This window comes from Bombyx mandarina, chromosome A1 (assembly GCF_030267445.1).
Source record: "Bombyx mandarina strain Sakado chromosome A1, ASM3026744v2".
In the NCBI taxonomy this organism is placed as follows: domain Eukaryota; kingdom Metazoa; phylum Arthropoda; class Insecta; order Lepidoptera; family Bombycidae; genus Bombyx; species Bombyx mandarina.
In genome coordinates, this window is record NC_143234.1 from 13,671,949 (window position 1) to 13,697,975 (window position 26,027).

The 26,027-nt window shown below is 36.2% G+C and overlaps 1 protein-coding gene across 3 annotated transcripts in view; it reads right to left on the reverse strand.

Annotated features, from left to right (window-relative positions):
- Positions 1–26,027, reverse strand: part of Sox102F (transcription factor Sox102F) — a 419,194-nt gene that overhangs the window by 87,597 nt on the left and 305,570 nt on the right. For all 3 annotated transcript variants that reach the window (XM_089739910.1, XM_028170974.2, XM_028170966.2), the window contains one exon: positions 4,652–4,796. In XM_089739910.1, coding sequence (XP_089596036.1) covers positions 4,652–4,796 — 145 coding nt within the window. The remainder of the gene's footprint in view (positions 1–4,651; positions 4,797–26,027) is intronic.

Here is a 26,027-nt window from a genome sequence, read left to right on the forward strand (position 1 = left end):
TTTTTGTGACACGTAATTAAGAATACGTAAACGAACGTACAGAAATATAGGTCTAACAATATCGAAATTGATGACGCTTGTTTTTTTTTTCTTTCTTTGCAATGGGGTCATAAGTTTTTTTTTTTTAAATCAGTCATCCCTGTGCAGAGGGTATGTGATCGAGTGTTGTTCGAGTTTTTATCGCTGATTCATTAGTATGAGAGTGTCTTTGTAGAAGTACGGCGCCGCCGCGCAACGATAAATGAGAGGACGTCTATTGTGTTATGGGTTTATTGAAAAATATCTCTTTTATGTGAAGAAAGCATAGATTTCTGATTCAATTGAAAATTGGGCGGGATTTCTATGTCCGTTTACAAAGAGAGAAAAATACGAAATAAATGCTTGGCTTTTTTTTTGTGGCGTGTAACGGCTGCTTCACTCTCGGATAATGGTGTCCGACTTAGCGAATTTACAATACGCCAACGGTCAAAGTAGGTACATATGAACCTCGGATCCCTTCGAAAAGGGTAGACAGAATCGAACTAGAAGGAAAACAAGTGTACAACGAAGACCTTTGTAAAGTTAACTTCAAACAGAATCGTCCTTCAAGAAAAGGCGTAACAAACCTAATTTGTTTACAGGGTGAGAGGGTGAATGATCGCATCTTAAAATTCAGCGTTCGTCATGTTATCCCCGTTGGTTAAAAATCGATCGACAGACGCCGGCTTTATTTATCAATTCAAATAAAATTTACCCTACATAAATACTGAGAAATTTGACACCAATCAACTACCAAGCACGCAGATATGTACTTGCATATTTAATTTGGATTGATTCGAACAATATTGGGTTTCATGTATTTTAATTAAGGTTTAATATGGCTTCTTTTTTTGTCATTATATCTCACGTTTTGGGTTATTTTATTGGTTTTGGAAATGTTGTAAAAACACGAAATGAAATCGTAAAAGTAAGTTTTAATTATGTATTAGTTGTAGACTCGCTAAAACCGAAAGAAATACTACTAAAGGTGTCTAAGGTAGGTGGTCTGGTAACACAAACACGATGTAAGAAAAACCGTTGTTTTCTACGATTCATGAAAGCTAAGACCTCAAGCACCGGTCACCGTCCTCGCCGAACCCGTCGCTTGCGACGAAGGGCTCGACGAGTAAATTAAACCATAGACACAGTTGGCACAGACACAGCCCGCTGAGTTTCTCGCCGGATCTTCACAGTGGGTCGCCTTTCCGATCCGGTGGTAGATTCTGCGAAGCACTGCTCTTGCTAGGGCCAGTGTTAGCAACATTCCGGCTTGAGCCCCGTGAGCTCACCTACACGTCAAGGAGAAGCTGAAATAGCCTCTCAAGGCTACCAGCATAGGAAAAAAGCTTAGGAAGTACTAATGAAAAAATAAATACGAATTTACTACATTACCATAAAACATAACATTGCGAAAACTAATGGGTTTTTCTTTTTTTTTTGCTCTGATTTCTAAATTCCTTATTTGTAGAGTAGCCTGTTTGTTCGTGTTATTTGCGTGCGATCGAAATTAAAATTAAAATCGAAATTAAAATCGTTCATGAACCTTAAGCGGCGTTGAGAAAACTTCAATAAGCCGTGCGCATATTATTATCTATCGCATGTTTTAGGACATTTAAAGCGACGCGTGACCGTTGCCCGCTGGTATCCGAAAATACATAATATTAATATAATACACAACGAACTCTAAACGATCTCTTCTCAGCTGGAAGACACAACAAACATGATAATTATAATTAACTAGTCAAGGTTTCGACAGATGTCATGGGATGTTGACGTGAACTACGGTAACGATGAAAATGAAAATTTTGTGTGCGTGTCTGTGTGTGTGTGTGTGTGTGTGTGTGTGTGTGTGTGTGTGTGTGTGTGTGTTTTACGTAATATGAACATGACTTGTGTGCGATATATCGAAACATTTGAAATTACGGTACTGAAGTATCTACGTGTGTTATGTATGAGTTTTACGTGTTGCCGAGGCCAATGGGTATCTCACTGGATCTTCTAAGTGGGTCGCGATTCCGATCCGGTGGTAGATTCTGCGAAGCACTGCTCTTGCTAGGTCTAGTGTTGGCAAATTTCGTGAACTTACCTACCTATCCGCGAGAAACTGGAATATCCCCTTAGGCTACCATCGAATAGGTTGGGGAAAATATATAGTTGCCGGCACCAAGAATTTGATCATTGTCATTGACATTGAAGAATTTTCCTTTGTATTAGAAAACGATAAGTATCACGTTTTGGCATATTCGGTTTTTTTTTTACTTATACTGATAGCCTTGAGAGGCTATATCAGCTTCTTCTTGACGTGCAGGTGAGCTCACGGGGCTCAAACCGGGTGTGTTGCTAACACTTGCCCTAGCAAGAGCAGTGCTTCGCAGAATCTACCACCGGATCGGAAACGCGACCCACTGAGAAGATCCGGCGAGAAACTCAGTGGGCTTTATGACATTGATAAATGTAGTTCAGTCTATAGGTATATACCTAAAAATGAATTGCTGTTCGTTAGTCTCGCTAAAACTCGAGAACGGCTGGACCGATTTGGCTAATTTTGGTCTTGAATTATTGACTTAAAAGGTTTAAAAGGTAGATAAATATGAAAATGCTCGGAATTAAATAAAAATAACAATTTTGTTTTTCCTTTGATGTGTCCCTCATCGGACGGATTCCTTTTGTTTGTTTTAAGTATATTTTATACAATAATTTAGGTCTTTTATTTATCGATTGAGGCACTACGAAGTTTGCCGGGTCAGCTAGTAAATTTATAAATGACCAAACGAAAAAAATACGTATTGAGAATAATGGACCTTTGGCCGTGTCTTTTGAATTCGTGATCTGGCATGCGAATAGCCTGAACAGAGGAGGGATGAAAGGTTCACAAACAGTAACGCCACTCAATTCTAATTGGAATCTATACAAATATAAAGCTTTATTGCGATGCGCTGAATGGATTTTATAGATGAAAGATTACTGATAAATGTAAATTGAAGTGTACTAAAAATGAATTGGTATTTAGTGTTGTTCTTTTTATATACATTTTGTATTTATATAGATTAAATTCCTTGTAAAAAAATTGTATTATCAAAAATTTATGTATTATTATTATATTATATAAATACATAGTTTAGTCATAGTCGGCAGTGTAAATAAATATTTGTGTAGTTAATTTTTTAAATAGTATTTTAATCATACACGTAATGTTAGTGAAAGCTTTAAAAAATATAGTGTAAAATATACTTAATAAAGGTCGTATATTTAATGATCATAATAGTTTTTATCACGCGGACTAAATTTATAAAAACAATCAGACATGAAATCTCGAATATCTTTCACAAAAATACTGACTTCGACCGGGAATTACTGGAGTTACAAGACAATAAATAGTATATTTATAATAGAGTAATAGTATATTTAATTTTATACTAGTCGTTACTCGCGGCCTCGCCTGGGTTGTCAAGGAAAAGTATCTGTGCAGTTTCCCGGGTTAACCAGATAATGGATCACAATGAATAAGTGATTTTAATTAATTAATTAGTAAATACCTATTTACTATTAGTATTTGTTTTAAAATAAATGAGAGTTAACAAATTATTATTGACTTGTTGTTTTTTGTTAAATAATCCAACTACTTTTACTGTTTTATTTTGGATATATTATTATTATATTATTTCCGTTTTTTCGTATGCTTTACAGTTTTCGTGGTCACTCGCAACTCGCGAAATCCGAAGAAAGTTCTAGTTTTTTTAGTTATTTTCTTACTGGCAGTTTTCTCTACTGTAACATGTCGCCGTGCTAATCTTCAATCATGGCCTCTATACATTCATTTGGCAACAACGCAATTAGGTTACAACATATTTTTGTTTCAATTAAGACATGTGATACATTCAGCAATTATGTTTGGTTAGGTTAACGTTTTTTTTTTTGCTTACCAGAGCCCATAGACGTCAGCAACGTTAATGCCGCCATTTTGACAAATGAGTTCCAAGGTATTTAGTACAACAGCTGTCTTTTCAAATCAGAACGCAATATTGCATCACGGTAGAAATAGGGAGGATGGTGGTACCTACCCATACGGACTCTCAAGACGCAATACCACCAGTTGGCATCGATTAGCTCATTAACAAGATTGTACCATTCCATTTTCTAGCATCTAGGGTAGTTGGTCAATCATACGTGGTCCCTGTGGTGTGATGCCTATATTGCCCGACATTCGATTGTTTTCACTCCCAAATCATCATTTATAACTTGGAATACTTCATACACAGCCCATTCTTAAATAATAACAAATGTTCCACGTACTTGCCGACTGGATTTGTAATGAAAGAGTTATAAATTGAAAAGTTTTCATTGCAGTGAAATTCATATAGCCTTTTTTTTCCTACCTAAGCTGATAGCCTTGAGAGGCTATTTCAGCGTAACCTTAATTAGTAAGTGAGCTCAGGGGGCTCAAACCTGACGACGTTGCTAACACGAGCCCTAGCAAGAGCCGTGCTTCGCAGAATCTACCACCGGATCGGAAACGCGACCCACTGAGAAGATCCGGCGAGAAACTCAGTGGGCTGTGTCCGAGGGTTCCTATTGCCAATAGACACTAATGAGGAAGCTATAAAGCATGGTGCTAGAAGAATTAGGATCTTACCTTGGCGTGTTCCTGTTGGGCTAACAGCTGCTCCCGAACCATCTGCAGCTGCAGTATCAGCTCGGAGACCTGCCTCTCCTTCTCCAGTACACTCTCTCCGGCAAGGGCTTGGATCGCCGCCGCGTCTAGAACTCCTCGTCGCTCGCTGTGAACAAAAACGGTGTTTATAGGCTTTTGTCGGCAAAAACAAATAGGCTATATTTTAAATACATCATTAATTAAGATTAATTATTTTAGATTAACGAAACTGTTCCATGAAATCTTAGACAAATCACTAAATAAATACGTAGATTTGTCGGTGAAGTAATGCGACTATGTCAAGATCAATTTCACAGGCAACTGCCTATATATTTTCTAATATCTAAGAAACTTCTACACCGAAAGAAATATCTAATCCCCCAAAAAAGCGTATTTATTTATTGCGTTCATCGTTAAACGAATTCGCGGCCTACATATTTTTTTTTTTAAGTTTGTGGACGAACTCACAGCCCACCTGGCTGGTTAAGCGGTTACCAGAGCCAGTAGACATCTACAACGTAAATGCCGCCACCCATCGTGAATTATAAGTTCTAAGGTTTCAGTTTAGTTACAACGGCTGCCCCACCCTTCAAACCGAAACGGATTACTGCTTCACGGCAGAAATAGGTAGGGTGGTGGTACCTACCCGTAAGAACTCACAAGAGGCCCTAACAACAGTAAAAGTAATGTTAAATGGTCACCGGAAACTCTTAGATATAAAAAAATAAATAGCCCGTGTAGTTTCTAGTTCTTCTCATTGTCTCTTTTGGAAGCTTTAGAGCTGGTATAGACAGCATGTTTTGATATGTCACAAGTGTTTATTGACTTTGTATGCAGACGAGCATACGGCTCACCTAGTGGTGAGTGGTTACCGTCGCCCATGTATGTCAGCAATGCCTTAAGCAGAGCCAAACCGCTGCATTTTGAAAGCTTTTAAGTTCAAAAGTTTTAGTTTGGTTTTGATACATCACTAAGATAATCGGAATTTGTTCGCGACTGTAATGTTGCTAAGAAGAATAGCCTTATGAATCATTATGTTCGCGTATATTGCTTTATCTATATATTAATACGTGAAGTAAAAACTTTGTACCCCTTTTTACGAAAATTGCGCGGACGGAGGTGATTGAAATTCCCCTCACTTATAGTGGATATAGAGAGAGATTAAATCTATAAAAAAAACATTACACACACTACCATGTATTTGACACGCACACTATTTGTTGCATGCATACTATTTGTTTATTGTCAAACTTTTCTTATTGCTTATAGTCTGTGACAATAGAATCACAATAGTGTACAAACTTACAATTTCAATTAATTACAGTCGAATTTCGACTACCCTACGACTACTAGGGGATCACTAGTTACGTGAAAACTTTCATTTTGCATTTGACGAAATGTTAATATTACTCTATTCAAAGACCTGTTAAAGTTATTACGTTTCATTTTTATTGTTTTATCTACAGAAGTCGCCCACGCAATTTTTTTTGCGAAATTCATAAGGCTAGAGGTTAACTATAGTGATGTTTTTTTTTATGTTATAATGTTTTTTTTTTTAATAATCGTGCTACGAGTCTTTGATGATCCTTCCAAAAGTCTAGCTAATAAAATTAAAGATCGTAAACTCGACATTTATTTATTTATTAATAATCTAATTCGGACGAGCGAGTTCTTCTTAAGTGGGACTATTCTGATTTTGCAATTAGAATTTATCGAAGTTCAATTTTACTCGGAAAACTCATAGGTACGAAATGATTTGTAGATCTTAAAAACTTACGTACTACATAATTAAAATTACTTTTATGGCTTAATAACGCATTTTTTTTTGTAATCAAAATTTTCGGAAATCAGAAAATTTTCTTATACAATTTTCGCGGTAATGTTGAAAATAATAAATATGAATTGCATACAATATTAAAAATACGCGAGACTAAGACGATATACGACTCGACGAATACGACCCGTGAAAACTGAGGAAAATCTGTATATTATCTACTGGTTTTTTTTTAATATGACTTAGATATGTGAACAGGTCCACCTGGTGTAAGCTTGTTATCGGAGCCAATTCACAGCACAACGTAAATGCAACCTTGAGCCATGAAATCTCGATTTTAGTACAGAACTGAACAACATAGTGGTATCTACGCACATAGGCTTCTAATTGTCAGTAACTTCCGATTGCAGTACGCTGATATGAAAAAATTAAAAAATAAAACTGCTGACTAGTCTCCGATGCATTCCTTAGTCGCCTTTAGCGACATTCACTGCAAAAGATGGAGTGGTCCTATTCCAAGACACAACCAAATTAATCTCTTACTGAAGTTTCTCACAAATCAGCTTCCAGTTTAAAAGTTTAATTGTATGGTAATGTACTAGTATAGTACTGGTCTATTTGTAAAGCAGTAATGCGTTTTAGTTCTATAGCTCGGAATTCTTATTACAATATAATCGAATCTTTGAGTCACATTCAAAAGCAATGAACGCATTTTAAATTAGACTAACAATCGTATATCGCAACTAATTCAGCACATTTACGTGGATTCATATAAAATGATGGACGTATTAAATAATTGTTAAATAAATCACAAAATAAGCCAGACACATGATACGGACATCGTAAGAGAATGTTGAAGTTCCGCAGTGCGATTACTTGTTGTACTCGATATTAAAATTACAACTCGAACGAAAGTAGAAGTAATTGTTGAAGTCAATAGATAATGAAAATCCGTGTACAAATCGGGTTTGTACCACATACCTACGTGATTTGTTTATTGCTAAAAACAAATGTAGCATGTATTTTTAGCAACCAATCAATAATTAGCGCGAACGAAAAATAAGCTAGACATTTTTTTTAACATTCAACTAAATCTTTTATTTCAATGATTTTTAAGGAATTTTGGCTTCTATTGAATAAGTTATTACTTTTTACTGGGGATAGGTCGTCTTGTGAGTCCGCACGGGTGGGTGCCCTGCCTATTTCTGCCGTGACGAAATAATGCGTTTCGGTTCGAAGGGTGGGGCAGCCGTTGTACTGTACAACTGAGACCTAAAAGTCATGTCTCTTGAGACGCACCGACCTTGGTGGGTGGCGGCATTTACGTTGTTGATGCCTATGGGCTTCAGTGACTATTTAACAAAAGGAGCCGTGAGTTCGATCACTCACTTAAACAATAATAAAAATGATTTTTACTATTTTTAAAAGATTTATTTCTTTATTCGTCTAATTTTTAAAGGAACAATAAATCGTCACCATAGTAAGGGCTTAGATCGGAACCGCAAACAAGTCCATCAGAGTACGGAACTGAATTATTGATATGAGACAGGCGTCTTTCAATTCCGCAGCTCGATACGGGAGACTGCAATCGCGCACTACATTCAAAATTTATTGAAACTCGGAATTTTAAATAAAGCACCTGTTCATACAACTTTTTATCGCGTATATTATGTGCTTACATGAATTTGGTACATATGTATGTAGTTATTAAGTGCAAAGTTGATGAACTCACATATGTACCTAATATCGAATCAAATGTGGTTTTTAGATAAAATATTTATGTACTAAGGACGAGGTACAAAAATCTAGATAGCTTTTAAAACAGTGATGCTAAAGAAGCACATTGAATTGAATTTATTCGATTTTTTAAATCGAAAATTTTTTTATGTTACTGGTAGAAATTTACACGAATATAGTTGTATTCTCAATGACTTCACTGATGGTCCAGCGCAGAATCAATTGATTGATCACGCATAATCAATTTTGCTAACGTATAAAAAGTATTCAACTTAATATTTATTATCGTAATAAATTATAAAAACCGATCTCCCGACGGACTTCTGTGTAAAACACGCGTTCTTGTGAGTTCAATTATCAAAAACCAACAAGTCTGGTGCGAACTAAACCAGTTCAAGTCATAATTAAGTGATCGGATATTTTGACATTCCTCTGACGTTCGCACCATAAAGTTACCGAAGGGAAAGTCGATCGCCGGATCCGAGAAAACCAAATTAAAGCGCATAGGGGGAAAAGCCGTGCACTTGTTTTGTTAATTGCAAAAAAGTGGAGCATTATTTGTGCAATTGTTCATTTTTAAACTGTCAGAATTTCTCAATGTATCTCATTATATTGTCAGCGCGAGGACCGCTTTCTCGCAAGCGCTTATTGAGAGCGAATTCAGAGGAAAAATAAATTAATTGCCCGTAATTAAGTTTTTTTTTGTTTTTATTTTTATTCAATGCGCTCGCACACTGGACGCAAGTTTTGAGGAAACGGTAATTTATGAGATGAACGAGTTGTCTTTAGTTATAATCGGCGTTGAACGTGTAAGTAATTGACAGTTACAAGATTGCGAACCAATTTGAAACTAGTTTCAAATGACTCGTGGCTCTGAAGTTTCCCTTTTATTTGTACGGTTTAATAGACTTTTATTGTTATATTATTGTCAACTTGTAGTTGAGTATCTTCAATATCTTCTTTCTTTCACAATATCAGTTGATTTGGAAGATTTTGACAGTAGAATTGAGCTTGGTAATGTTTACTGGTGGTAGGACGTCTAATGGTTCCCCAAGGGTAGGTACCACCACTCTGCCTATATCTGCCGTGAAGCAGTAATGCGTTTCGGTTTGAAAGGCGGGGCGGACTGTTAAAAGTGAGCCTTTAGAACTCATCTCTCAAGGTGGGTGGCGGCATTTACGTTGTAGATGTCTATTGGCTCCGGTTACCACTCAACACCAGGTGGGCCGTAAGCTCGTCCACCCATCTAAGCTATAAAAAAAATGCAAGCTTCCCAGTCCAATAATGAAGCTAAAACAATCAATTGAGCTTGCGGGACAACTAGGGTGCTCTAATCGAATGATTGTCCGTCAATCGATGTATCGATTTACAAATTATTCGATTGTTCCGATTCACGGAACACGAGCGCTTTTAAAGTTCTCTTCTGTTTTAGTTCAAAGTTAATTTTCAGCAGTCGTCTTTTTATTTGTATTTTCTAGAACTTTCTTAGAATTTCATATATACGTGTTTTACAGTTGGTTATTGAGATGTTAGCTCTTGAATTATCATTACTTATATACTCGTAGTATCCTTAATGTAGAGTTTGTGCCGAAATAGATCGACAGTGTGAGAAAGTATGGGCACACACAAATCTTATGAATTGTCTTATTGAGTGATAGAAGACGTCATATTATAATTTCCGAAAAAAGCTGCCAAACTCTTGTTCACTGAATAAATATTCAAAAGAACGATCTTTACTTTTTTTTTTATTGCTTAGATGGGTGGAAGAGCTCACAGCCCACCTGGTGTTAAGTGGTTACTAGAGCCCATAGACATCCACAACGTAAATGCGCCACCCACCTTGAGATATAAGTTCTAAGGTCTCAGTGTAGTTACAACGGCTACCCCACCCTTCAAACCGAAACGCATTACTGCTTCACGGCAGAAATAGGCGGGGTGGTAGTACCTACCCGTGCGGACTCACAAGAGGCCCTACCACCAGTAAATTACTGTTGGACTGTATAGAAAATGTATGTACATATGTCCTAAAGATTATGTAGAGGTACATATTACCAAGATCATTGAACTACTGACGCCAATAGGATGCTATTAGATTGCATTCGACATCTTCAAAAATACGACAAGCAAAAGAAGACGGATAATCGATTTTCAATACCGAAAATTTCGAAAATTTCGAAGTTTTCCGTAAACAAAAGGATACAAACCCTTACTCTTAAGGGTTGCGTCGCGAACAGGGGTGACGTCATTAAAATGGATGCCATGGGCCCGACGTGATGAATTCCTAATATATACATAGTGTTCTGCAATAAGCTACTATGATTTTATCGTAAAGAATATAACTATTTGCATCTGAATTTGATTTAAATAAATTATAGAAAATTTTAACATATTTATTTTGAAAAGTTACTCTTACGGTAATCTATTTTAATATTAGATTAAATAATGAAACCCCTCTGCTTTTCACCAGGTATCATATACATATATGTATTATAATAATAATAATAATATATAGTATATTCTGTGTCGTTAAAATTATTATTCCTATGAACAACTTAGAAATCGTATTTCAACTTCGAATATCGAACGTTCAAATTTTAAATTAGCAATAACGAGAAACATCCTGTGTTTGAAAAGTATTCTCAACTTTTTAAAAGAAACTCGATAGGCACGCCCTGGGGTTGCTACAGTAAGTAAAACGACGGAAGTTAACGATTTTTTTTTGTTTCTTTTGCACAACGTACATAATATATGTTTCGACTAACTCATTATTTACGAAAACTTTAAATTTAAACGTTTGAGTAAATTACGACTTCTTATTATTTATTAACTAAGTAGTTATAAGCGTCAGTAAGTTAGATGCAAGCAGCCTATGTCGTTGTGGCGAGGCTCGGGGGAGGCCTATGTCCAGCAGTGGACATCTCTGGGCTGAAAGATAGGATTTATATCCTATCTTTACATATACTGACTTTATAGTCAATACCAGAGACAGTGACTTTATAGTCAGTATACCTATGTAAGTATACCGGGCCACGACCCTTAGCATCGGCTTTTTAAATGAGTATTGCAGAAGCCGAACTTCTTAGTAGCTTAGGAAGAGTTGGATCATCTGTTGACGAATGTGAATGAGGCCAATCATAAAAAATAGAATTTTTTTTTTGGAAGCTGACAACCCCGAGCCCACCTGCCGGCGTCGTAATTGTGAAAAACATATTCTGTGCAACTTCGATTCTTTCATCGGAAGTTCCCTTTGATTTTTCTTAGCCCCCGTCACGACTCGATCAAATTTTTCAACATTTCTTTGATAGGAATCAAATTAGAACATAATTGCTTCGACATTATTTTATGAGGTTTCTTTGACGTTTCTTTCGCAACGATCTTTAGCTTATTAATTGTCAGTTAATTAGATGCGGGCATCTTGGTATCGAATTAATTTTCTTTTCAATATTCGGGTAACGAATTTTCTAAAAAGTTTGCTTGTGACGAGGCAATGGGATGTAATTGTTTTTTTTTGTCGATTGAAATAGGCTGGTTATATTTGAAATTACTTAAAATCATGATTAGACCATTTAATGAATGTCTTTTAAATTGTATCAGATTGATTTACATTCAGTATATTTTATTTATGCATTACGATTTAAATCAGATTATTTCATGATTTTGTAGTTCTATGGAAGTCCTAGCTTTATTGATTTCCAAAAACGAGGAAACAAATACATATAATGTATATAATTGCGACAGGAGGTTAAGGTTGTCTATTCTATTAAAAAATATGATTGGCACTAAGGCTGTGATCAGAAGATTTCAGAGTTACTTAATTAAAAAACCTCAGATTTTATCTACGAATGACACTTTTTAATTACCTCCTTCAAGAAGAATACGTCATATTATGTGACGGAAACACAGAGAGGACGAGTTTATTTATTTAAAAGCAATGAAAAACAAAAACATTCGTTTGAAATAGTGCCCGAAAGAATAATAGCATACAATAAAGGCGCACTGTAGAGCACACATCATTTGAATGACATAAAGTATGCACCGTCAGGGCTGCCACACGCCGACACAATTTGTTGCCAACAATAAAAAATCCCTTAACGCGAGACAACGGCTGCAGGGTTATCCGTCTTGTTTGTCCCTTCGCGACAGCCACACAAGATTAATATAGATATGCCCATAAATTTTTTAATTTTATTTAAATATTCAAATGGGTATGGGCTATTTGTATTTTAGGTAATATATAAAATAATGTGTAACGGAACTTTAAATGCAGTTCATTTGTTATAGTGTGTTTAGTAAAATAAATACTTAAGTGTTAAATAAGACCTATCCTGTGGACCGAATGATAAACAGTCGACGTCGCCCTAAGCACGTCATTACGGATCCCCCCGATCCATTAACGGTGCTTTTAGGTACCTCAAGCACCGGTCACCGTTCTCGCCGAACCCGTCGCTTGTGACGAAGTGCTCGACGAGTAAATTAACCCATAGTCACAGCCCACTAAGTTTCTCGCCGGATCTTCTCAGTGGGTCGCGTTTCCAATCCGGTGATAGATTCTGCGAAGCACTGCTTTGGCTAGGGCCAGTGTTAGCAACACTTTCGGTTTGAACCCGTGAGCCCACCTACATGTTAGGGAGAAGCTGAAATAACCTCTCAAGGATATCAGCATAAGTAGGAAGAAAAAAAAAATTAAGTCTTTTGTCGCAACGAGTAAAGATGATATCATCAATAGTCTACAGACGTGTATTGCTGGTTATAGCTGCCCTCCGAGGTTCGCCAAATGATGATTCCACAAGCTGGATCGATAACCTACTGATAGCCGGGAGATAATTGCCGGTGTCTACGACAGCACTCCACAATCTGGTCAATCTTGTTTTGCTATAAAATAAAACCGAAAGATTTGCTTTTTATCTAATTTCCTTGTGATATTCCTATCTACGTATCTTTTATGTGTTTTTATTTTCACTTGGGAAATAAAATTATTAAATTATTTCAAAATCCTATCCACGGTACACTATCAAACAATACTCTCATTATTATTTAAAGGCGGCAGGCACTGCGCAGTTCGTCATGTAGTTTTTGTGGTCGCGGTACAGAGGGGAGACTGATGGCATTTTAAATCAGGTTAAGGTCAACGGAAACCTATGGGATTACGTTGGAAAGCACTAAAGTCGAGCGAAATTCTTGAGAATAATTCAAGTTTATTACACGATATTTTGAAGCTACATTATTAACTATAGTCCGTAGAAAACAATTATAGTAATGGCGTTACAGGTATGTAGTTACCGATGCTATTTGACATCATAACGGGTTACGCGGCACAAGTAGGTAGGGCAGTGGTATCTACCCGTGCGGGATATTCCACTTATTTTTTTTGTAACCGAGTATAAGATTCGTTTTTAGTGTTGCGACTCACCTGGCCAGGTATGCTAATAACAATATGTGTCTTTCAAAAACGAAGAAAAATACTCTTAAATAACAAGTCGAACTAACAGTTAATTTCATTTTTATTATCCTTTTCATACTGGACGATATAAGAGCAAACTCATACAATTATTGTATCGTTATTAGTCCCTGATGCATGTGAAAATTTTCAAGTAAATCGGTCGTATTAAAGTTGGTGAAAATAACGTTCGAAGATTCGGTCATATACAAAAGTACTTACATACATACATACGAAGCTAATAAAAATATGTTTTAAAAGAAAGCACAGACAGTCCTTCATAAATACGAAATAGTGGCACGTCTGTTCTTCGATCAGTTTCGCAAATAGAATTGACGTTTTCCAAACTATCCGATACGTTCAAATAAAAACACATTCCGTATAGTAAACGAAAGGCCATACATGAATTCTTCATTTCGAATAGCACGACCACGTTAGGGCATTATCATATTTAGAGCTTGCCACACTGACTCTATATTCAGATGGAATTTTTGATGCACTGGCAGCACAGCCCGCGCTTCGATTGGCCCAACTGAATATTGCATGAGCCAATCGTTGCGCCGTATTGCATTCCGATTTAAATCGCCATGGCGGGAAAACGTTGACCACAAACTAGGGTATTATGCAACGTAATTTGCAATGATAGTTAATTTGCTGTTGCCCAATCGAGTCGACTAGGAATGCTGGAAACGTCATCCTTGCGCAGATAAGTCAGTCCGGCTTTTGTAACAGTAAAAGTTAGATATATTATGAGTTGATTTCGTGTTGTTGCTTAGCTATTATTATCTCGCGTTTTTATTGTCATTCTATTGTTACCCATGTTTCGAATGCTTTAGCGTTTTCATGGTCGGTTATCAGATATGTTATAGCGGTAACGAAAATTACTTTATTAAGTCTTTTAAATGTAGTGTTCAATTTTTCTGCGACTTGTGGAAAATGGTAGCGAAAATACGATAAAACTACCTATTTAAATTTTTTTCCGCAGAAAAGAATGCCAAAAGTTAGCTGCAAATCAAATACAGAGCGTACGATAGATAACATTTGACTCGTCGTTATGATTGTTCCTCACTAATTCGTTCTGTTATGAAGACGAGTGTTTTAATTGTTGTTATAGCTTTAATTGGAGCAGGCCAGCGCGGATAATGCAAAGATTACATTAGACATTGAAATTTGTTTGTTTTATTGCAATTTTGTATTCGTTCTCTTATCTTCGCGGCACAAGTAAAATATGTTGTATAAGTTCACACGGGCATTCGTTAGTATGCTTCGCTTTTTGAAGTTATATTTCCTTAGGCGCGTTATGAAAAATTGATGAGAATGAAATTTTACGATGCGCGCGCACCGTGACGCAAAATTAACAGAATGAAGTTGCCCACTAAATCGCTCATTACAATACGACCGACGTAACTTGGCGAGTCTGAATATAGCCGCAGGTGAACTTTCCGAACCGCACCGAGAATTACCGAATTTATACGATGTCAAGAAAAGGAATGTCCAATATGCGTATTTGAGGATCGATTTTTTTTCAAATTGATTAAAATTTAAATAAAAAAAAAGAAATAAATTTAATAAAAATAAAGTATAACTTCTTACGCGCGTACATAAGTACACGCACCCTTTTTTTTGTTTAATGAAGGGTAAGAAAGCTGATCTGAACCGACTGGCAGCGCGAACCACCATATCGTCCATGACACGTCCGGCCATTTCGATTAGGCGAAACTAGAAGCACGTCTAACACATTATTCACACAATAGAGTGCTTAAATAAAACACAATTTGCAATAAACAACAGCACAATTAAATGGACAACAATAGAAATTCAATAAGCCGTTTGAGTAAATCGTGTGAGGCGGCGCGCTGGCCAATCACTTCCACTATTGCATAAAGAGTTATTGTTTGGCACAAAGCCTTATTGTATTCGATGTAGCAAGTACTATTGTGTCGGCCAGCCTTGGAAACTATCCATGAAGATGTACAGTACCCGACAATAAATATTGCACGTCGACATGTGGAAAGAGACAACGGCTAATTTTGTCTTTGTTTTTTCCTTGGACCCTTAAAGCGGCTGATCGCAAAAGCGTGGATTATTTTAGATGTAGTGCTGGAGAAGAATGCTCCGGATACCTTGGGACAGCGAAGAGAAGCAATCTGTCTATCTTAGACCAACTGCAGATCAAGACTAGACTGTCCACACTCTGCCTTCGCCGCGCACTCGAGTACTTCGGTCATATTGCTCGGAAAACACCGGATAGCTTAGAGAGACTATTCGTGACAGGGAAGATCGAGGGAAAGAGACCGCGCGGGCGCAGTCCGACAAGGTGGTTCGACCAAATCCGCACCACACTAGAGATCCCATTCCACGAAGCCCTTCATGCGGCCAATGATCGGAGGCGCTGGCGGGTCGAAATGTAATGGTCACGACCCTCACCAGTGAGGAAATGACGCGAGGAGGAGAAGGTTTTCGCTGTCACACAAAACTAAAGCACCGGTGTTTATTGAATGACGACTGTAACGTCACATATGTAGTGTTGTCTCTTTCTACAAGTCGATGTGAAACATTTATTGTCGGGTACTGCCAATAAATGGCGGTAAGTTTGTACGTATTTTATGTTTTTAATGTTGTCGCTGGCTGTAGATATCATATTGAGGTCAAGGTACAATTAACGTCACAATAGCCGTATAAGTCAGTAAAAATTTGGTCAATCGCTGTTTGTAGGAAGGCGACATGCGTTTGAAAAACTTTTGTATGTTAGCTTCGTTGTTGTCCCGTGCTCCTGTGACTTAAAATCACAGTACTACATACTCATACTCTTAGATGCATGTATTAAAATTTAGTAGTTTATTAACTGACAATCGGTGGGGCACAAAAATACTGTACTGGAAACCTCGTACTGGACGTCCTAACGTAGGCAGACAGCCAACGAGATGGACCAAAGACCTGGTCAATGTTGTTGGTAGGGATTGGATGCGAAAGGCAAAATGGGATGGTCACGGGTTGAAGAAGAAGGAGCTTATTAACTTGTGACGTCATAGTGAAATGGACAACTTTGTTGTATTCAAACTGGTTGTTTTCTTCACACAAACTGGAAATTCGTTCTAGTTTTACATTTTTAATCATATAGACGTGAATGCCAACATTAACCTTGAAGCATGAGGTCGTAGTCTCATTACCTATTCTTGCCTTTTTTGCGTGCTTACACTGCGGCCTACCAAATCTAATTTAACCATCCATACTACAGTTCTAATTGAATAAAAATTTATAATCTGTTCCGTGTTAAAGAACATGGAACAGGCGCTAATGGATATATCACTAATATGGTCGTCATTTGTCAGTAAAAAAAACGAAGGTTTATCGACTACCCTCAATCTCAATTTAAGTAAAGACCAGACGTAGACGCCCCGAGGTTCAATCACTCATAATCAAGAACCGAAATATTCACATTAATTAATGTTCCTTAAGCTTTTGTGATCTGTAACACTTACTTTACACTCATATATTATATACCACGACACAAATTACGCTACGGTTCTATTGTTAACTTTTTGTCTTTCTTTACTCGGTGTAAAGCATAAGCGAAAGCGACTTGAACAATTACAGAGTTTCGAAGAACGTTTGTGGTGAAAACAAAACATCTTTACTGTTTATTATTATATGTATGTATATATATATGTATGTAGGTATATATGTATATACATATTTTGTGTATGTATTTGTAATTTGATATAAATTTCATTGCACCTACCGCTATTTACTGTGCACTACCTTTGGTTGACTGGTAGAGAATACCATAGACATTAAGTCCGCCAGTGAAAATTTTACATGAAGTAATAAATAAATATTATGGGTTTATCCAAATTGATTTTATATGAATTAGTAAACTAAGGTATTAAATAAGTGTTTAATTAAGTACTCCGAATGGAGCACAGAAATGAATATTTCTATAAGAGCTGCACGGAACGGAAGATATGGAATGCTCAGTGAAAGCATTCTTTAAAGAAACTTATTTAAATAAAAAATAAACGAAAAAAATCGTCATGCCCAAAAGGGAAAAAGTACCAAATTTTCCAGTGAAACAGTACTTAACTCGTGTTCACGAAATATTTTTCCTCCGTAATACAAAAAACCCCCCAAAAATCAAATCGATTTCATCATCAAATTATCTTGCCCAGCTAATTTAGTAATCAAGGAGCTGCAATTAAACCAACCAGGAAATAGTTGGCCGGTAAACACACACACGAAGAAACTCTTAAGCTTTTCGCTCGTAAATTACGCCACACGCGTTAAGTTGGATTCACAACAAGTCATAAACGAGATGGATTGTTGTACATTACGCGTTCACGTCTTAATCCCTCCGTCGACGATCGCTGCCTTTAATTAGGACCACGCCAGAGGGACAATAGCGCTTTAATGCAGGTAGATTTACCGCAGCGTTGCGTGATGGCTCACAGCGTAATGGCCGTCGGTCGGCGAAGGATATGATGTTCTAAATATACCGACCGAGCCCAGTGATATCGAGAGCGAGGAAGCATAACAGTTTCTGCTTTAGAAACGAGACGCTGAACACGGAACCTTGTTCTATGGAAATTCTAATGATTACAATAGAAATTGTACGTACCTACGGAACTTAACGCGTTTTTTTTTTTAATACGCTTTTATTATTAGCTTCAGACGTATGTATGTAGATTTGTAACGGAATCTTTGAACACGATTTTGATCCCCTTCAAAACGTCGGATTAACTCGAAATTTGATTATCTTATTAAGGACCGATGATAGTTCAATATTTAAAAAATTATGAAAAAAATAAAAATTGAAGATCAACTAAAAAATGAAAAATAAATAATAGTTTAAAAAACTAACAAAATACGCTTTTGTAGAAAATCCAACTAAAAAACAGAAAATAAATTTTAATAAATTCAAATTAAAAATAGTGTAAGAATTTATGATTTTAAGTATTGTAAAAAAGCGTGGGGTGCTTTTCAGGATATTATCAAAATTACTGTTCATAAAATATTTATAGCTACTGATATCATATAAAAGCGTATTTTGTTAGTTTTTGTCAACTATTATTTATTTGGGTTGTTAAATACTACGGCGCTTTATGATTCAAAAATTGAGATGTTAATGACATTTGAAAGTGTCTAAAGTACTACTCGTAAAAACTATACAATTACTCAAAATGATAATAATTAAAATGAACGAGAGACCTTATGAACAGGAGTATTTACTTGATGACAAATATTATAGGTCGCTTCCCACCTATGCTTAGCTATGTCCTTGGCATTACTGACATTCATGAGCATTAGTAACAACACACCATGAGGTGAAGCGTATGATTTTTTTGTCCACAAAGGTAATAAAGAAGGCATTTGACGTTCTATGAATTAATAAAATAAAAAAATAAATATTTACTAACAATCACGCCACGTTAACTGGTCCCGTGATAAGTTCGTAAAGAACTTGTGTTACAGGTACCAGATAACGGAAATAAATGTAAGATTTTTATTATACACATACATATATTTAATATACATCCATAACCCTGGAAAAGACATTTATATTTATCATACAAATATCTTCCCTTGGCGGGATTCGAACCCGCGACCCCCTTGTGTAGTGACCATGTCACTTACTACTACACCAGACGGCCGTTAATTCGTGGTAGACTATCGCCATCACCGGACTTCGCTTGTGAATTAAATTTTATATCGACCATTTCAAATCCGACAAAAGATACAATCGTGTTATGCAAAACTGCGTACGGACTTAGCACTTCTCTATACAATAATGCAGTAGTTGGTTTTAATATAATTTCTGATCGCATAGGTCATTATGTCAATCCTATCTGCAGACGAGTCAATATTTACATTTCGTTATCTTTCAGTATCTCGTTATAATTTAATAGCTTTTGTCAATACCGATCATTATTATAATGGTTATGGCGGATGTTTTTGTTCGTTGCTAAGTATGCTGCATTGTTATTTATACACATTTCTCTGAGGCGCATAATATGTTATTGACGAATGTATTATGTAATGGATTATTTATTTATCGTGAATAATCCACACTAGATATTATTTAACGAGTTTTATTAAAATCATTAACAGGGTTGCAATATGGGGAAGTCAGGGTGAATATTGTGGTAAGAATCCGTTACATAATAGTGAGGATTATTCACGATATTTTCAAGTTATTATTACAACATCAACAGATCAATGAACAGACAAACGATCAATTAACCAAAAAGATATAACAGACTAGCTTCTGCGAGAACTTATCACAAAACAGATTTCATTCACCACTAGTGAAGGGTATAGAAAAATTATTTAAAATTTGCTACTTCAAAGTCAAAAGTATAGTAGCCCTGGGTAAGACTAAATTACAGAGTTAACATAATTAGTGAATCTATATTGAATGCAGTTTATTATTATTATTATTATTTTTCTAGGATACTACGATCAAATAATATCGAAAATATAGGAAACTTTGATGAAATCATTTTGTGACGAAATAAACATTCACAGAGTATTTGAGTGACTGATCGCTGTCATTGCGTATGGTTTCTTACGCGAGAAATGATCTTTAGTGTGAGTGAGTTTAAAAGAAGAAGAGAAGGCCTCTTCTTCTTTTTCTTCACTTTATCCCACTAAGTGGGGTCGGCACAGCAAATTTTTCTCTTCCATTCTCTTCTATCACCCGTCAGCTCAACACTCACTCCTCTCTCTCTCATATCGTCATTCACATACTCTATCCATGTCTTCTTCGGTCGACCTCTTCGCCCTATACCTTGCACTACCATTTCCATCATCACATTTAACAAATGCTTTCTATTGGCCGAAATAAAATTGTCTAGAACGATAAGCGGTGACTAACTAAGGTTTTACCGTCGAAGACTGTCTGAGTGATAACCAGAACCCTATTGAACTATCTGATATATATTTGTCACGAAATTCGTGTGTGGATAGACATCGCATACACGCCTACATAATAATACCTACATAGCTTTTGACTACAGCTAAAAAAAAAAGACAAATCAAACTGCGAACACTAAATTACGTGACAAATGGCAACACAACGTCCAAAGTTTATAAACAGCGCATAATAAAACCGGCTAATCACATGTCAGCGTGACAGTTACGCGCGGTAATTTGACATTAAACGTTACCCAGTCAGCATTGTTAGCGGTGACTTTTGTCTCGTTAAATCTTATGACGTTTTGGGCACAGGGATTATTTTGATTGCGCTTAATTAGTTTAATTATAAGCTTGTTTAAAACTACGTAGAAGCGATTATGAATCTCTGTTAGAGTCTGGATAAACGTGAAACTGGAAACTGTTTCATTTTACTGGTGGTAGGACTTCTTGTGAGTCCGCGCGGGTAGGTACCACCGCCCTGCCTGTTTCTGCAGTTGCGTTTCGGTTTGAAGGGTGGGGCAGCCGTTGTAACTATACTGAGATCTTAGAACTTATATCTCAAGGTGGGTGGCGCATTTACGTTGCAGATGTCTATGGGCTCCAGTAACCACTTAGCACCCGGTGGGCTGTGAGATCGTCCAACCATCTAAGCAATAAAAAAATAGTGTACATCAAAAATATATTGCTATTGACGCCAGAAATTTTATAAAAATATATTTGGGATTAACGGAACGTGTTCACGATGACTTGCAGTTTTGCTCATTAATTTACAAACAGACATAGATCACGTCTTAGTCTATTTTAAAGACATTTACCGTATTTCGTTTTTTTTAATTTTATTTATTTAGAAATTTAAAAAAATATATTTAAAAAAATACCGTATCTCTGTTCGATACTGTTTTTTTTAATCTAAAACACTAGCCGTTTTTCGTTGGAAACTCGAGGCTGTATTACCGAAAATAACCATAATAAATTACCAAAATTACCATAATTACCATTATAGATGGTATAAATGCCATAGTTTTAATGCCCAATTCTCAAACTCGCGTTAATATATGTATGTATATATATATAACTAGAGTTAGAAAACTAGCGTTAAAGTTAATAATAGATTGGGGTTCTTATTACACAGATTAAGAAAGCCGAGATAAATTTTTGTTCTCGGTTAAACCTGTTCTATAACTACGAGTTATTTATCATCTGACAAGTTGTGCGTTCAATGTGATTAATACAATTGGCAAAATAACTGTTTTATTGCTAGACAACTAAAGCCCTCAATTTATATATTGTATTTTATATTTTCGTAAGAAATAATTTAAATAATGGATTGATTGTCGTTACCGATGATTTAGAAATAGCAATCAAGTTCGTTACAAACTTTTCATTTTAATTGTTTTATAACAATTATTAATAATAATCGTGTATCTGTATGTTTATTTATATATATATATTATAATTGTTTTATAACAATTAAAGAGCAATCGAAAACACTTTGATCGCTCCGATGAACTGTGATTGGTTAACGAGAAGCGTGTTTGTTTGTTTACGTGTTGTCTTTTTGCGTGTCTATTGTTATTTGATTGTAGGAATGGCAGAGTTTTATGAATATCTGTGTTCGACGGTTCTTTACGCCCACTGAGTTACTCGCCGGATCTTCTCAGTGGGTCGCGTTTCCGATCCGGCGGTAGATTCTGCTAAGCACTGGCTCTTACTAGGGTCAGTGTTAGCACCACTCCGGTTTGTGCCCCGTGAGCTCACCTACACATTAGGGCGAAGCTGATTTAGCCTCTCAAGGCTATCAGTTTAGGTAGGGAAAAAAAGGTTCTTTACCATGGTCATGAAAAGTATTTTCTTAGGATTCTTTTATCACTGTTGTATCACTATTCTGCTTACATCTGCCGCGGAGGTGGGTGCGTCCCTTTTTACAGGAGACAATCACAATGCAATTGAGACTTGAACCTTATTTGTTTATTGTATAGAGTTATATAGAGACGCCTATAAATTATTTATCGATCTAGAGGAACATATGTATCACTAGTATGGTGAGGTAAATATTTTTTAACTGTAGTCAAATTTGAATCGATTTTTAGTTGTATTCGTTTCTCGGTTGCTGTCAAAGTCTTTATTAGCGAACCAAATCGGTGTCCGGGTTTGGTTGGTCTTATGACGATCACTTTTATTTTTATTGCTTAGATGGGTGGATGAGCTCACAGCCCACCGGGTGTTAAGTGGTTACTGGAGCCCATAGACATCTACAACGTAAATGCGCCACCCACCCTGAGATATACGTTCTAAGGTCTCAAGTATAGTTACAACGGCTGCCCCGCCCTTCAAACCGAAACGCATTAACTGCTTTACGGCAGAAATAGTCGGGGTGGTGGTACCTACACGTACGCACTCACAAGAGGTCCTACCACCAGTAAATGACCCATGATTTTAAAACGAACCATGATTTTCGTGCTCACAGGAGACTGTTTTGACTTGTTTTAAGACGCGACCAAGACTGGTGTCTATCTTCGAAAAAATTGTAACTGTGAAATAAAGCAAACTTAGGTGAACTAAAATCTGGACATAAGCTTTGCAAACTTCTAAATCTTATATCGGTTTGCAGTCGTAATCCAGGTTTCCGATCCATCCTATAACGTACTTAGGTTCTGTTTACATAGATACACGGAAATAATTATTGTCGATAAGCTTTATGTGTTTATTATAATTATATTATTAACCATTTAATTAGATCTGGCATTTTTCCTATTTGTGTTTATGTTTTGTCTATTCGAATCGTTCATAACAATTGAGTTTTTGAACCAATTAAGTCGAAATGATAACGCTGATGTTCTTTAGCAGTAATGCGTTTCGGTTTGAAGGGTGGGGCAGCCGTTGTAACTATACTGAGACCCAAGAACTTATATCTCAAGGTGAGATGTCTATGGGCTCCAGTAACCACATGGCACCAGGTGGGCTGTGAGCTCGTCTACCCATCTAAGCAATAAATTTTTTTTGGCTCGAATGGGCAGAACTAATCTCGTGATGAGTGGATGCCAAAGTTCATAGATTCTTTTAGAATTAGTCTCTGAAAAGAACCCCCAGATTCGAAACGCCAATTAGCTGCAACAAAGATACTGACGGGTTCTGTAATAATGAGAATATTGTAATTTCTAAGTCGAAATTGCCGAAAATGTGTATCTTTATCGCAAGTGAACGAAATACATATACCAACTATTATTAGCTCAAAGTAAGCGCCTTCCAGAGACCAGGTGTTTTTTTATGCAATCGCCCAAAAGTCCGAGTTTTGTTTGAATTTTAACTGCTCTAAGATGGCTCTAAGCGAGACAAGGCTTTTAAGTTATTATTGAAACGCAATTTTTTTTTATTGCATAGTTGGGTGGACGATCTCATAGCCCACCTGGTGTTAAGTTACCTGGTTACTGAAGCCTATAGACATCTACAACGTAAATGCACCACCCACCTTGAGATATAAGTTCTAAGGTCTCAGTATAGTTACAACAGCTGACCCACCCTTCAGACCGAAACGCACTACTGCTTCACGGTAGAAATAAGCAGGGTGTTGGTACCTATCCATGCGGACTCACAAGAGGTCCTACCACCAGTAAAAGATTTTAATTGTTTTCTAAACGAATTGAAACTATCCTTTGAAGTGGAACTCTGGCTTTCTTGCAGTAATGATTAGGAAGGAAAACACCTTCCCGTGCTTCCAATATGGGCTACGAACAATATCTGTAGATTCCACGAGTGACCAATGAATTATATACACGAAAAAAATATATATACAAATTTACAAATTTTAATAAAAACGAATTTACAGTTCCACTTACATAAAGCACGAACGAGTTTTTATTCTAACTACTAAACAACAGTGTGCGACAGCCTCATGTCGACGGCTCCAATTTAATTGGTCGTATTATGGCTCATTAAAAACAATGTGAAGACCACCGCAAGACCACTATAAAACCTTTAAAAGCCGTTCTTAACTAAACTTTTAATAGATATTTAGCTTTTAGAGTCGTTTGTTTGCGGTCGGGTTCGCAAGGGAAATCGTTAATTTTTACGAAAGAATACCCTCCAATTCGTTATTAGGGTTATAGATAATTCTTTGGAACTGTAACAGTGTTCCATATTGCTTGTTGTTACATTGTAAATTATATTAAAGATTCTTTGGTCAATGAATTTCTTCGCACCCGTCAAATAGTAATGCACGATTGCTTTGAGGCAGAAATAGGTATAGGTACTTACATTGTCACTACAATGTTTTCCAATCCAAATATATTTTATGCAGTTGTATATTAATATTAACTTTTTAAATCTATCTGTAGAAACTTTTAATTGCCTTTTGGGAATATTTCTTATAAGTACTAATTCTTTTTTAGTTGCAAGTTTCTTAAAATCCTTAACTACCAAAAAAACTAACGAATAATGTTATATTTTCTTTCTATATATTCATTTTGCACTAGATGTAATGTAATGCAATAACAGTCGGTTGATGCGTGGGTTCAACGACCTCGAGCGATGCAGGTTAGCCAGACCGGCTGTATTGGTTATAGTTTGCGGGTTTACCACACATCGATGCTTCAGTTCTAAAGGGCATCAATTAAAAAAATATTCTTACAGAATGATAAATTAAATGATTCATTACCTTTGTTTTTTTTTGCTTTGGCGATTAAGAATCTACAAACGTAAATGGAAAAAAAAATATTCCGCTATATTTGTATTTGGATGCGATAGTAAAGATTACTCGAGTTTCAATTCGGATCCTAATGAAAGGCTTTAAGATGACACGTTCACTAATAATAAGTAATACATTTTGATGACATTCAGTTTTATTTATTTAAGTAACACAAACATTGCTTATAACAGACAAAAGGTATCTACTAGTAATTAAAATGCATTCTTAAATAGCCTTCCTTCTATCGAAGATTAACCGAAATTTTAAAGTTTTTCTCTATTTTAAATACTGGAAATGAAGGTTGATAAAAAACAATTACTATTTATAGTATAGGCTAATATAGGAATTTCAATCTAGGGCGTTTCAGTAATCTAACCATCAATAGAGCTAGTAGCGTTACCTGAATAATACACGAAGTGATTATCGAATATCATGATGCGAACGTATTCAAACGAAGAAATCAGCTTAACTTATCAAATTATTTTCCGTTTATATTTCATTACTAGCTGACCCGGCAGACTTCGTAGTGCCTCAATCGATAAATAAACTGTATAAAATAAACTTAAAACAAACAAAAGGAATCGGACCGACGGGGACACATCAAAGGAAAAACAAAATTGTCATTTTTATTTAATCCCTAGCGTTTTCATATTCGTCTACCTTTTAAATCTTCTCTGGACTTCCACAAATAATTCAAGACCAAAATTAGCCAAATCGGTTCAGCCGTTCTCGAGTTTTAGCGAGACTAACGAACAGCAATTCATTTTTTTACATAGAGATAGATAATTTCTATATGTTTCCATACACGAACCAA